Raw genomic sequence first — 15,189 nt, 5'->3', positions numbered from 1 at the left:
CAGAATCCTAGAATGTCAGAACTGGAAATGACATATAGTAAGTCATCCAGTCCATCTAGTTTTTCTAAGTGTGGCCCAAGGACTACCTGCATTAGAATCACCTGAGGTACACATCAGACATTCCCCTACCTTAGGCCAAATGAATACTAACATCCAGGGGGTAGTACACAGGAATCTGCATTCTATAAAATTGTCCAGGTGATTCTTACACACACTAAATTTGAGCACCTTTGGTCTAGTTCAACCCTTTAGTTTATAAGACTCCTCCGTTAGAGGGGTCCCTGGATGGCAAAAACTGTTAAGCACTCAGCTACTAGCTAAAAGATTGGTGGTTTGAACCCACCCAGAGGCACTTCAGAAGACAGGCCTGGCTTTCGAAAGGTCCCAGCCTTGAAAACCCTATGAAGCAGTTCTACTCTGCACACATGGGGTAGTTGTAAGTCAGAATCAACTCGACAGCAACTAACAACAACCTCTTTTAGAGGCCAAGATCTTATTTTGATTCTAATACTTTCAATTACACAAAGCTGCCTTTTGTGCCCAAAACAATCTGCAACTTTGGTAAATCCATAATAATAATCAATATTTAAAAATAAATTAAAAAAAAGAAAATCCATATTCTTTATATACGATCTGATTCCCGTGTGACTTCTCTTCTGCTTTCTACCTCACTCACCAAGCTCCAGTAAATTTGTTCCCACCTCAGGGTCTTTGCATTTGTTGTTTCTTCTGACTGGAACACTCAGATATTCATAAGTGGACACTCATGTTGCCAAGTCTCAACTCAAATGCCATCTCCTTCAAGTTTTCTTTCCTTCCAATCTAAAGTAACTCCAGCCCCAACCCTGTCACCCTCTATAGTATTTATCACTATCTGCAATGATCTTGTTTATTCATTTGTCTTTTTTTTTTTTTTGGTCAAAAATGTACACTTAAGGTCCACCAGGTCAGGGCTTGTGTGGGTATTGTTCATTACTTCATGCCCAGCAGCGGGGCACCAAAGGCAGGGGTGGAGTGGTCTACTCTGAGTGCAGGCAATAAGGAAGACGGATTATCTGTATTTAGAAATAATACATAATACAATGAAATAAAGTTGTTCTGATTTTTATTATCATCGCAGAGCTGGTGATCTAAGCAATGTCTGTGATAAAATACTTCTCCCTACAAAACTTTTTTTTTTTTTTGCCTATGTTCTAAATAATTTTTGTGGTTAATGTCGAGTGTCATATAACGTATATGAAACCTTCAAATTAGCACACTGTTATAACATCATTTTACAGCCATTGTATTCATTAAAGTAAGTTTGGAGAACTCCCAGTTATACAGTAAGTCCTCAACGCATTCAGACTGAGCTACATGCATTCCTTCAGAGAATAAGTTCACAAGATTCGGAATTTTTGGAACTCGCTTCTAGTGCAGTTTGTGTCTCCAGCCCCTGTGGTATGTATCCCTGCATTTAAACAGGGACCAAAAAGAAAAATCAAACCCACTGCCCTCCAGTCGACCCCCACCCCTACTTGCCCCGTAAGGTTTCCAAGGCTGTAAATCTTTAAGGAGGCCGACTGCCAAATCTCCTCCCAGGACCAGACATCTCGGTTAGTAGTCGAGCGCTTTAACCACTGCAACACCGGGGTTATCAGGGTCAAAACTCAAACCCGTTGCCGTGGTGTACATTCCGACTCATGGTGACCCTATAGGACACAGTAGAACTGCCCAATAGAGTTTCCAAGGAGCGCCTGGTGGATTGGAACTGCCGAGCTTTTGGTTAGCCATAGCACTTAACTACTAGCCACCAGGGTTTCCTTACCAGGGACAGGGAGCGTCGGGTACAAGGATGAAACTGTTTCTCCGGCCCGCAGCCAACGAATAGCAGCAGCAGCTTCCTGAAACGGCTCCAGGAGGGCGGAGAAAGGGCGGGACGGCGCGGGGCTGCCCTGAAGAGAGCCAAGTCGAAGTGTTTTGTCCCTCTTCGCTCTCCGTATGAAAAGTTGGGCGGAGAGGTCACAGGCATGGCGGCCGTTAGGGTAAGTGAAAAGACACCTTGCTTAGCTTACTTGGGTACAGATAGCCTTTCTAGTAAGTGTAAAAGTGATCCTCTTGACTTCAGAAAGAGGCCTGACAGCAAGGGGCGGGGTGGGAGTAGAGTCATAGGAAGATAATCAAGGTCAGGGAGTCATTAACGTTTGAAGCTTCAAACTCTTAGCCTAAAAACACCTGCCTTTCCATTTAGATTTTCCTCGGCTTGGGACACCGCTTTCCTCAATTTCCTGCGGCTGACTGCCTTGCCGAGGCACAGTAAAAACTGCTGAGCTGCGAGCACCAGCAGAGGTTTGGGTCTCGAACTGGAAGAGAAATTCTGGGCGTTTGTCTCGGTGCACGGGGCGGGGCCTCTTAACCCTATCCAAAGACTTTGTTCCGACATGTTTGAGGGCGAAATAGGCTAGAATAGAGAGGTCCCAGAGTCTCTCTGCGGTACGCGGGTTTATACATATTGTTACTACTCCCTGGGTTCAAAAATTTTATTTTGCGTTCTGTAATGAAAAAAAGGTGCTTTTACTTAGGAAGGAGCCCTGGTGGTACAGTGGTTAAGAGCTCGGCTGCTAACCAAAATGTCGGCAGTTCAAATCCACGAGTCGCTCCTTGGGAAACCCTATGGGGCACTGCTTTGTTCTGTAGGGTCGCTATGAGTCGGAACCCGCTCGACGGCAACGGGTTTTTACTTAGGAATCTGTGTACGGGAAGTGACTCAGCTGGCTGTTTCACTTCACGAAGTAAGTTCAGTAACAGCAGTTTACAAATATTTAAGTAGCGGGTTTTAACTGAAAAATGACCTGCCAGACTTGCTGGAGATACAAATATGAATTCATTTCAGCCGAAGTTTACTTGAACTTCGCTCAGTATTCATCTTGATTCGCCTTTCTCACTTTGTTTCTGAAATTCAGGTTCTCATAATTTATCTGAACTATTGCAGCAACCGCCTAACTGGACTCATTGCCTGACTCTCCTGGAATCCATTCTCCTGTGCTGCCAGGGTAGCTTTACTAAAACGCAAATCTGATTATGTCCCTCACCTACTTAAAACCCTTTATTGGCGCTCCATCATCTGCCTTCTGGAAACAGGTCAAACTCCTGTACCTAGAACACCCTACCCTGCTTTAGTTCTCTAGCTTCGTTGCCTGCCATTCAGGAACCCTCCTCCCATCAATACTGAACTACTTGTTTCACTCTTCCACACCTTTTTACCTGCTCTTTGGCCCCTAAATGCCCTTCCCCATCCTTATCTAGTAAGTTCCTACTCACGGTTCATTCATTGATGTAACAGATATTTATGTAGGGCCTCCCCATATGCTAAGTACAGAGTGCCTTTTTCAACAGTGTATCCTCAACCTCCCCAGTCTAAATAACTCTTCTTTGTGCTCTCAGAGCACTTTAGGCATACTCTTACCTTAACGTTTATCACATTGTGAATAATAAACTATTTACTTGTCTCTTCTACTCTCCTGAACTATAAGCTTGAGCTCTATAATTATAACATATTAATCTTTGTATCCTTGGTACCTAAGGAGCCCTGGTGGTTCAGTGGTTAAAGCGCCAGGCTGGTAACTGAAAGGTCAGCGGTTTGAACCTGCCGTCTGCTCCACGGGAGAAAGATGTGGCAGTCTGCTCCCATAAAGATAATGTACAGCCTTGGAAACCCTATGAGGCAGTTCTACTCTGTCTTATAGGGTTGCTATTAGTTGGAATTTTTTTTTTAATCCTTGATATACCTAGCACAGGTCTGACTTATACTAGGTGATTAATATATTCTACATGAGTAAATAAGTGCCAGGCAATGAGAATAAAAGAGATTAAATTAAGCAGTGGAGATGCAAAAATAACACAAAGGACTAACTCACAGTAAGGGAAGTGCCTTGCCTCAAGAGGTGTAGGAAGTGCTCTGAGGACTCAAAAGAGAAAGAGCTCATACTTGGTTGAAAGGGGATTAAGAAAGGCTTCATGGAGCAGTTACAGAGACAGAAAAGGAATGGTCATTGGTAAAAATCAAACCAGAACAGTGTGTTGTCACGGAAGCAAAGAAAAGGAGAGAATTGAACAGGTCATCTAATTTGACAATTAAGAAGTTGCTGGCAACTGCCATTTATTAAGTGCTTACTACAGGCTAAGCACCGTGCTAAAATACATATGTTATTTCACTTAATTCTCAGGACAACTTTATGTGGTAGATATTATGATCACTGTTTTACAGAAAAAAACTAAGGTTTATAGAAGACAAATTGCCCCAAATCATAAAGCTGGTAAGAGCTGAAGTGAGATAAGATGTTTGAGTGGTAGAAAGAGAACCTAGATTGTAAGGGGTTAAGGAAAGGATATGGAGTGGTGAACTAGCATTTGTTTAGCACCTACTTTAGTCAGATACTTTACATATATTATTTCAGTTTAATCTTCTTGATGACTCTAAGAAATGGGTAGTATCCCCCCTTTTACACATGAAAAAACCGAGGCTTGTATTAAGTGCTTGTCCCAGGTCATAAAAACTGCTAAGTGGGAGAGCCAGGTTTAAACACAGGTATATTTGGCTTTGAAGTCCATGATGTTCTCACTATTCATTGCTGCTTCTGGTAAGGTTGGTGTATACTATTTTGAGAAGTTTGATGGTGAAAGGAAGGAATGAAATCTTGGGATGAGGTAGGAAATTCTTGAAAAGGTATATATTACTTTAAAGAAAAATCAGGAGAGTTGAGCAAGTTTTGAGACAACGGGAAAGGTGCCTGGAACTAGTATAGAGGGAAAGATAATAATGGTAATCACAGCTGTTATGCTGTTGGACACACTAAATGTGTGCTAGGCATTTTGCTTAGCACTTTATGTGCATTTTCTCATTTATGTGTCATAGTGACCCTATGAGTAGGTGTTATTATTAACATCTTTTTACAGGTAAGGAAACTGAAGCGTTGAAAAGTTGAGTAGCTTGCCCACATCATACAGTTGTAAGTGGTAGAGCTGGTATCTGAAATCACATGGTCTGGCTCCAGAGTCTGTTTTTTTTTTTTTTAACCCATATTTCATAGAGAGGTGTTAAAATCAAGAGGACAGGTGGAAGGATTAGCCTTGGCAAAGAGGAGACACCCTTTTGCTTTGGAAGCTGGAGCTGGTAGAGATAAAAGGTGAAGATACAGAGATTTTGAGGAACAGAGGAAGGAAATTGAGGGTGTTCACATTAGATGTCTGAGTCTTCTGTGGGTAAGATCATCTGCTGAGAGAGGAAAATGTAGAATGTGCCTTTAGGAGGTAAAGAATGGAAAAGGCTTGGAAAAGCCACTGTAGAAAATTCAGTTAAGCATCAGTAGGCATTGAATAAAATAATTGCTGAAGAATGAGCCCAGCAGAGATTGGCTCTGTCATTGTGAATTTCTCCAGCAGTGCTCATAACAGCCTAACCAAAAAAAAACAAACCCAGGGCCGTTGAGTCGATTCCGACTCATAGCAACCCTATAGGACAGAGTAGAACTGCCCTATAGAGTTTCCAAGGAGCGCCTGGCGGATTCGAACTGCTGACCCTTTGATTAGCAGCCATAGCACTTAATCACTACGCCACCAGGGTTTCCCATAACAGCCTAGGAAGGGAAAACTAGTGGGAATGCTTTAGTGTTGAGCATTGCTAAAGTGGGAATAATAATAATGTTCTAGGGAATTTGGAAGTTAGGAATTATGGAGCAGACAATTTATCCTAATAGTTGCCCAAACTGGATAAGGAGAGAAATGAAGAAAATGGAAGTGGTAGCCTAAGGTACTAGGGAGGGATCAGGAGACTGGCAGGCATAGTGAGGGAAAAGAGCAGGTTCAAAGAAATGGGAGAGGTGAGAGGGCATAAGGCACCAAAAGGGTTTATCTGTGTTAATTTTGAAGTCCTAGAGTTTAATAACAAGGAGTACGGTAGAGAGGAGTCCTGAATGTTAGTAGGTAATTGTCAGAATAGTTACCACATGTTAAAATATAAGAACCTGTTCGGCAAATGTGATGGAACATGGATCTGGAATTAGAACCGAGGAACAAGAATTGTGCTTATCTCCCTTGCTTCTTAAATCAGGGGTAAAGGCTGGAGGACTGACCTTCATTTAAAAGGATTGGGAAGACTATAGTAGTGTCAAACAAAAGCTGAGTTTCATTAATGCTAGAGGTTAGGAATGAATTTGGGGCCTGAAAGGGAATTTGTTTATAATAGAACATCAAGTAATTAATATGAAAATGTGGCCACCATTTATTGAGTACTTCCTGTACAGAACCAAATTCTAAATTCTGTAATTTCACCTCAATGAGACCATCTTTTTTTTTTTTTTTACATAATTTTTGTTTTGCTTTCAAGTGAAAGTTTACAGATCAAGTCAGTCTCTCACACAAAAACCCATATACACCTTGCTACACACTCCCAATTATTCTCCCCCTGATGAGACAGCCTGCTGTCTCCCTCCACTCACTCTTTTCATGTCCATTTCGACAGCTTCTAACCCCCTCCACCCTCTCATCTCCCCTCCAGGCAGGAGATGCCAACATAGTCTCAAGTGTCCACCTGATCCAAGAAGCTCACCGCTCACCAGCATCCCTCTCCAACCCATTGTCCAGTCCAATCCATGTCTGAAGAATTGGCTTTGGGAATGGTTCCTGTCCTGAGCCAACAGAAGGTCTGGGGGCCATGACCACCGGGGTCCTTCTAGTCTCAGTCAGACCATTAAGTCTGGCCTTAATGAGAATTTGGGCTCTGCATCCCACTGCTCTCATGCGCCCTCAGGGGTTCTCTGTTGTGTTCCCAGTAGGGCAGTCATCAGTTGTAGCTGGGCACCACCTAGTCCTGCTGGTCTCAGGATGATGTAGTCTCTGGTTCATGTGGCCCTTTCTGTCTCTTGGGCTCGTAATCGCATTGTCCTTGGTGTTCTTCATTCTCCTTTGATCCAGGTGGGTTGAGACCAATTGATGCATCTTAGATGGCTGCTTGCTAGCATTTAAGACCCCAGACGCCACTCGTCAAAGTGGGATGCAGAATGTTTTCTTAATAGATTTTATTATGCCAATTGACTTAGATGTCCCCTGAAACCATGGTCCCCAGACCCCTGCTCCTGCTACGCTGGCCTTCGAAGCATTCAGTTTATTCAAGAAACTTCTTAGCTTTTGGTTTAGTCCAGTTGTGCTGACCTCCCCTGTATTGTGTGCTGTCTTTCCCTTCAATTAAAGTCGTTCTTATCTACTATCTAATTAGTGAATGCCCTCTCCCACCGTTCCTCCCTCCCCCGTCTCGTAACCACAAAAGAATGTTTTCTTCTCAGTTTAAACTATTTCTCAAGTTCTTATAATAGTGGTCTTATACAGTATTTGTCCTTTTGCAACTGACTAATTTCACTCAGCATAATGCCTTCCAGGTTCCTCCATGTTATGATATGTTTCACAGATTCCTCACTGTTCTTTATCAATGCGTAGTATTCCATTGTGTGAATATACCGTAATTTATCCATTCATCTGTTGATGGGCACCTTAGTTGCTTCCATGTCTTTGCTATTGTAGACAGTGCTGCAGTGAACATGGGCGTGCATATATCTGTTCGTGTAAAGGCTCTTATTTCTCTAGGATATATTGCTAGGAGTGGGATTTCTGGATCATATGGTAGTTCTATTTCTAGCTTTTTAAGGAAGTGCCAAATCGACTTCCAAAGTGGTTGTACCATTTTACATTCCCACCAGCAGTGTATAAATAAGTGTTCCCAGTCTCTCCACACCTCTCCAACATTTATTCTTTTGTGTTTTTTGGATTAATGCCAGCCTTGTTGGAGTGAGGTGAAATCTCATTGTAGTTTTGATCTGCATTTCTCTAATGGCTAATGATCGTGAATGTTTCCTCATGTATCTGTTAGCTACCTGAATGTCTTCGTTACTGAAGTGTCAATGAGAGCATCTTTTCTATACAGTTGATGAATATTAGTGCTCAAAGCCAAAGCATGAGTTACATACTTAATACAAATTTGGCCTGGCTGGTTTTGGATCTTTTCTCAGTCAATTTGTAACTCAGCAGAGACTTCTATCACTATACCTATTTGATATTTTTAAGTGCGTCAAATTCAGCAGGTTCAAAATCAGTTTATCTTTACTAAATTTATTTTCCTTCCTACCAAACATTCCTAATTTCAGTTAAGAACATCAGTATCTTACCTCAGGATCATCTTGAAGTGTCCTCCACATCCAAAGTGTTAACAAGTACTATGGATTCTACCTCATTCGTTCACACATTCATTCAAAAAAATGTTTTAATGCCTGTTATGTGCCAGAGATGGTGATAGACGTTGGGGACACAAAGATCAGTAAGATATGAACAGGTGGTATATAGAAGAAACACAAACTAAAAAGCACATGAAGATATGCTTAAATTCATTAACTCTCAGATAAATGCAAATTAGTACAATGAGATAACACTTTACACTGTGGATTAGAAAAAAAAGTAGGATGCTGGATAAGTCCAAATGTTGGTGAGATATGGAAATATAAGAACCTCCATGTTTTACTGGAGGGAATGTTGACTGGTGGTATATATAGCCTTTATGGAGAGCTGTTTAGTATTGTTCTGTCAAATATGTATACATATATTTGTACTTGTATAAATATATGTGTGTGTGTATATATATATAGGACCTGAAGCACGTACTGATTAAGATCAAAGACCGCAGCCTTCAGTATGGATTACACCTCAACGTAAAACAAAAATCCTCACAACTGCACCAACAAGCAATATCATGGTAAACGGAGAAGAGATTGAAGTTGTCAAGGATTTCATTTTACTTGGATCCACAATCAACACCCATGGGAGCAGCAGTCAAAAAATCAAAAGACACATTGCATTGGGCAAATCTCCTGCAAAAGACCTCTTTAAAGTGTTGAAAAGCAAAGATGTCACCTTGAAGACTAAGGCGCACCTGACCCAAGCCATGGTATTTTTGGTCGTATCACATGCATGCGAAAGCTGGACAATGAATAAGGAAGACTGAAGAAGAATTGATGCTTTTGAATTGTGCTGGTGAAGAATATTGAATGTACCACGGACTGCCAAAAGAACGAACAAATCTGTCTTGGAAGAAGTACAACCAGAATACTCCTTAGAAGCAAGGATGGCGAGACTGCGTCTTACATACTTTGGACATGTTATCAGGAGGGATCAGTCCCTGGAGAAGGACATCATACTTGGTAAAGTACAGGGTCAGTGGAAAAGAGGAATACCCTCACAAGATGGATTGACACAGTGGCTGCAACGGTGGACTCAAGCATAACAACGATCGAGAGCATGGCACAAGGCTGGGCAGTGTTTTGTTCTGTGGTACATAGGGACACTATGAGTCGGAATCGACTTAACGGCACCTAGCAACAACATGGTCCTGAGTGTATATTGCAAAGATGTGCAGGTTTATAAGGGCACTTGTACAAGGATATTCCTTACAATATTATTTATAATTGTAGGGAGTCGTAGGGAATTTGGGTGTCCATCACTGACAATAGATGACATGCAGTAGATATCCATCAGTGGAGTACTGTGTAGCAGTTAGGAGCAGTGGGTTAGATAAGGACACAGATGGATTTAAAAGCATAATGCTTTATGAAAAAAGATTTAAAAAATTATAAATGTAACGTAACACCAAAAAAGTAAGAAACAAAATGAGAAATGTAACAAATTTAAAAGACATTACAACAGTATAGTTTTGTAAGAACTCAAACAAAAAGTTATTTGTTAAACGTAGTCAAATAACTACCTATGGTGGGAGAATGAGACTGATATTTGTAGATTAAAGGATATAAATGAGTGAATCAGTCAATCAGTTTTAAGAGAGGATTGACAGAAGAATGAGACTAAATTCTCAAGGAATGGACTCTAGTGGGTAAAACTGACAAGTAAATAAACAGTTACACTACAAGTAAAGAGATATCTAAAAGTTAATTATGAGAGCAAGGAGGGAATCGTTTAACTGCTTACTGAAAGTAAGGGTTGTTCATTATATTCGTTTATTCATTTTTAATTCATTTAATTCTTCAACAAATATTTGTTAAGCACCTACCATGGGTTAGAAACTGCTGGTTGCCAGGTTGTGGTAGATTTTATTTTTGCTCCCAAGTACTTATTCCCTCTTTCTTATATACCCCGGCCCAGATTTTTTGCTCCTTCTCTGCCAAAAGAATGACATATCTCAAGTAGGTGTGCTCCTTGAATCCTGGGTCCTGGAAGAAGAAAACGTGGAACAGGAGCAGAACCTTCAACAATTCATAGCCAACTTGCAATGTGAGCTAGAAATAAACTTTGTTGTTATAAGCCATTGAGATTTTGGAGGTCATTTGTAACTGCAGCAAAGCTGATACAGAAATATACTAAAATGAATGAAGAATAGGTCCTTGATTGGCCTACCGCCTATTTAAGAGAGGCAGACATGTAACCATAAATATCGTACCCTGTGACTATAACGGAAACCCTGGTGGCATAATGGTTAAGTGCTACGGCTGCTAACCAAAAGGTCGGCAATTCAAATCCACCAGCTCTCCTTGGAGACTCTATGGGGCGGTTGTACTTTGTCCTGTAGTGTTGCTGTAGTGTCACTATGAATTGGAATTGACTTGACAACAGTGGGTTTGGTTTTGTTTTTTTGGCTTGTAACTATAAACCTGTAATATACCAGAATGCATAAGGGTATGCAAGAGGAGCCTGGGGAAGTCTGGGAACTCCTTAGAGAGGACTTTTGAGCTGGGCTTTGAAGTATGAGTGGCTGTGTGGTAAGCCTAAAAAAAAAAAAAAAAAATTGCACCTCATAAATCCCCTGTATAGTCTACCATAGGCAGGGGGCAGTGATTTTCTGTTCTGTATTTTAAAGGGACTAAATTGAATCTCACACAAAAACCAAGACGGTAGATTTCAAAAAATTGGTGTGCAAATATAAAACTGTCATGAGCAAGGAATTGCTAGGTAAATAATTTTATGATTTGTGTTTTGGCGCTGATTAAAATATGATTAAAGCAAAATATCTGCTCTGACTTAGTGTAATTGAAACACAAATCTTGTGTTTATCGTGAAAGAGCCAGTAGATACTAATCAGAACATAACTTTGTAAGCAGAGCTCTTTGCTCATCTGGTCTAATGGAAAGAAACAGCATAGATAATGGAAAAATAATATTTATATTTAACTTTGGAATGTATTTTTATATTTACTTTCCAGCCTATAGTAAAAAAAAACTGAAATTTTGGACCCCCATGTAAAAATTCATAATAAATTTCTCACCCTTATTTATTCAAAGCAAACTTCTACACCCTCACCCTTGCAATATAGGAACTGCATTGGGCAGAGCTATGAAACTGGCAGGGGCTGCCTCCCTTGCTCTGCTTGTCCTCCATGATCTTCTCTCCTTTTCTTATGTAAAGCAGAATAATTTATCCTTAATATATTGAATAATTATTTGTCACACTTTACCTAGGGTAAGGAAGGTGATGCAGTGCTTTGATTTAAAGGACCACACCTAGACTTGGTTTAACTGCTGAAAACCAAGCTACGTGAGGAAGTTGTATTTTCCTTTTATAAAAAAAAGTTACATAAAATAACTTCATGACTGATATTTTTAATTATATCAATAAAAATATAAAACGAGTTTCTATTGAATCATCATTGTGTTGACTATGAAGATAAGATTTATTAAAGAAATGAAAACTTACAGAAAGCCAGTTTAAAACCTCTTGAATCGTTTGATGGCAAATTATTATTGGAGAGGTTTGTTTAGCTGTTGCTGGTCCATCAGTGTTGTGTGGTTTAAAAAATAAATGGGATGCTGTATTCAAGATTTGCTTCATAATAACCTCTTATGGGAAGACTTTTCTGATTATTTCTACCTGCCTCCTCCCAGTCTAATTTAGATGTCCTGTGTCTTTATAACTCCATCATATCCTTTTTGAAATAATTAGATTAACAAGATGTTGCAAAGATAGTACAGAGAGGTCCCATGTGCCCTTCACACAGTTTCCTGCATTGATTATATTTTACATAGGAAATTGACATTAGTTCAGTTTCTATGTATAGTTCTATGCTAGTTTATCACATATATAGATTCCTAACTACTGCCACAATCAGGATACAGATTCCACTACTAAGATCATCACCACTTAGATCTCCCTAGTGTTACCTGGGGTAAGTTCGAGAATTTTGGAGTTGATCCAGGAATATACAGGACAACAAGAGGCAGCAACACACACCAAGCTTTATTGAGTGGTTCTTAGAGGGTTGCTTGAGGGAGGAAGTCTCCCAGCAAGAGACCTTCCAGTGACAGAAGCGCAAGGCCACCAGCCAGAAGGGGAGTCGTTTTTCTCTTGCTTTTTTCAAGATTCTTTGTCTTTGTTGCCTATTAACATTTTCAGTATGATGTGTCTGGGTGTAAGTATCTTTGCATTTATCCTACTTGGAGTTTGTTGAACTTCTAGATGTGCAGATTAATTTTTTTTAACTTAATTGGGAAATTCTTAAATATTTTTCTCCATTCTCTCTGGTACTCTCATGCGTATGTTTGAGCATTTAATTCTGTACTACATTTCTCTGAGAATCTGTTCATTTTTCTTCATTTGTTTGTCCTGTGTTCTTAGATTGCATAACCTCTGCTGATCTAAAAGTTCACTGATTCTTTCTTTTGCCGTCTCAAAGCTACCGTTTAGCTCCTCTAGTGATTTTGGTTCTTTTTAATAATTTCTCTTTACTATGTCCTCTATTTTATGAGGTAATCATACCTTCCTCTAAGTCTTTAAAAATGATTTTGTGTAGTTCTATGAACATATTTACAAAAGCTGCTCTGACATCTTTATTATGTCCATCATCTGTGCCCCTCAAAGACAGTTTCTATTGTCTGCTTTCTTTCCTGTGTATGGGTCACACTTTAGTTTCCTTGCATGTTTTCATAATTTTTTCATTAAAAACTGGACTCCTAGGTAATAAATGGTAAAACCTTGGTTTCTGGTTGTGGCCCCAACTGGAGGTTTTATTGTTGCTTATTTGTTCACTTGTTTATTTGATTTTCCTTAACTAATTTTGTGGTATCTCTATCCCCTGTAAGGTGTAGTTTCTGATGTCCCTGCCCAGATACTTTTACTGTTTTTATTTTTTCTTCAGTGATTCAGCAGAAATTTATTTTTATAAAAATATCCTTGTAGTTAGTTATAACAACAAGAATATTTTTCATAAGCCCAGCTTACATGTATCAGTATACCTACAAGGCTAAAACTCTATGCTAATTTACTTTTTTTTCTTTTTTTTTGTTGTACTTTAGATGAAGGTTTACAGAGCAAGGTCGTTTCTCATTAAACAATTAATACACATACTGTTCTGTGACATTGGTTGCCAACCCCACATGTTGACAACATTCTCTGCTTCTCAACCTTGTGTTCCCCTTTACCAGCTTTCCTGTCCCCTCCTGCCTTCTTGTTTCTGCCCCTGAGCTGGTGTGCCCATTTAGTCTCATTTTGTTTTATGGGCCTGTCTAATCTTTGGCTGAAGGGTGAACCTCAGGAGTGACTTCAGTACTGAGTTAAAAGGGTGTCCAGGGGCCGTACTTGGGGTTTTTCCGGTCTCTGTCAGACCAGTAAGCCTGATCTTTTTGTGAGTTAGAATTTTGTTCTTTTTTTTTTTTTTTCCAGCTCTGTCCGGGACCCTCTAATGTGATCCCTGTCAGAGCAGTCAGTGGTGGTAGCTGGGCACCATCTAGTTGTACTGGACTCAGTCTGGTGGAGGCTGTGGTAGTTGGGGTCCATTAGTCCTTTGGGCTAATCTTTCGCTTATGTCTTTCTTTTTCTTCATTCTCATTTGCTCCAGTTGGAATGGGATCAGTGGAGTATCTTAGATGGCCGCTTGCAAGCTTTTAAGACCCTAGACGCTAGTCACCAAAGTAGGATGTAGAACATTTTCTTTATAAATTATGTTATGCCCAAATGTGGGAAGAAAACGTCCTGCATCCCACTTTGGTGAGTGGCATCTGGGATCTTAAATGCTAGCAAGTGGCCATCTAAGATGCATCAGTTGGTCTCAGCCCACCTGGAGCAAAGGAGAATGAAGAGCACCAAAGACACAAGGTAAATACGAGCCTAGGAGACAGAAAGGGCCACATAAACCAGAGACTACATCAGTCTGAGACCAGAAGAACTGAATGGTGCCTGGCTACCACCAGTGACCGTCCTGACAGGGAACACAACAGAGAATCCCTGATGGAGCCAGAGAACAGTGGGATGCAGACCTCAAATTCTTGTGAAAAGACCAGACTTAATGGTCTGACTGAGACTGGAGGGACCCCGGATATCATCGTCCCTGGATCCTGTGTTAGCCCAAGACTGGAACCATTCCTGAAGCCAACTCTTCAAACAGGGATTGGACTGGACTGTAAGACAGAAAATGATACTGGTGAGGAGTGAGCTTCTTGGTTCAAGTAGACACATGAAACTGTGTGGGTAGCTCTTGTTTGGAGGTGAGATGAGAAGGCAGAGGGGGACAGGAGCTGACTGAATGGTCATGGGGAATACAGGGTGGAGAGGAGGAGTTTGCGGTCTCATTAGGGGAAGAGCAGCTAGGAGTATATAGCAAGGTGTGTATAAATTTTTGTGTGAGAAACTGACTTGATTTGTAAACTTCCACTTAAAGCACAATAAATATATTAAAATAAGTAAATAAATAAATAATGTTATGCCAAATGAGCTAGAGGTCCTTTGAGACCATGGTCCCCAGCCCTCAGCCCAGTAATTTGATCCCTTAGGGAGTTTGGATGTGTCTGTGAAGCTTCCCATGACCTTGCCTGGGTCAAGCTGTGTTGACTTCCCCAGTATTGTGTACGGTCTTACCCTTCACTAAAGTTACCACTTATCTGTTGTCTAGTTAGTGTTTTTCCCTCCCTACACTTCCCCTCCCTAGCAACCATCAAAGATTGTTTCTTTCTCTGTGTAAACCTTTTCATGAGTTTTTATAATAGTGGTCTCATACAGTATTCTTCTGTGATTGACTTATATCTCAGTCATCTAGTGCTGCTATTAACAGAAATACCACAAGTGGATGGCTTTAACAAAAAGAAGTTTATTTCTTCACAGTAAAGTAGGCTAAAAGTCCAAATTCAGGGCATCAGCTCCGGGGGAAAGCTTTCTCTCTCTGTCACCCTTCTC

The 15,189-nt window shown here is 40.5% G+C and overlaps 1 protein-coding gene across 3 annotated transcripts in view; it reads left to right on the top strand.

The window, feature by feature from the left end:
• Positions 1-1,962: 1,962 nt before the first annotated feature.
• The window catches only part of APOOL (apolipoprotein O like), a 99,243-nt gene continuing 86,016 nt past the window's right edge, over positions 1,963-15,189 (top strand). Inside the window, exons 1-2 of one of the 3 annotated variants that reach the window (XM_049873276.1) lie at positions 1,980-2,024; positions 6,536-6,680. In XM_049873276.1, coding sequence (XP_049729233.1) covers positions 6,630-6,680 — 51 coding nt within the window. In that variant the 5' untranslated portion in view covers positions 1,980-2,024; positions 6,536-6,629. Of the gene's footprint in view, positions 2,025-6,535; positions 6,681-13,960; positions 14,441-15,189 lie in introns of those variants that run through there. The other 2 variants (XM_049873277.1, XM_049873278.1) reach the window with 2 other exon arrangements.

Source organism: Elephas maximus, chromosome X (assembly GCF_024166365.1).
Source record: "Elephas maximus indicus isolate mEleMax1 chromosome X, mEleMax1 primary haplotype, whole genome shotgun sequence".
NCBI classification, from domain to species: Eukaryota; Metazoa; Chordata; class Mammalia; order Proboscidea; family Elephantidae; genus Elephas; species Elephas maximus.
This window is presented reverse-complemented; position numbering and strand designations above follow the sequence as displayed.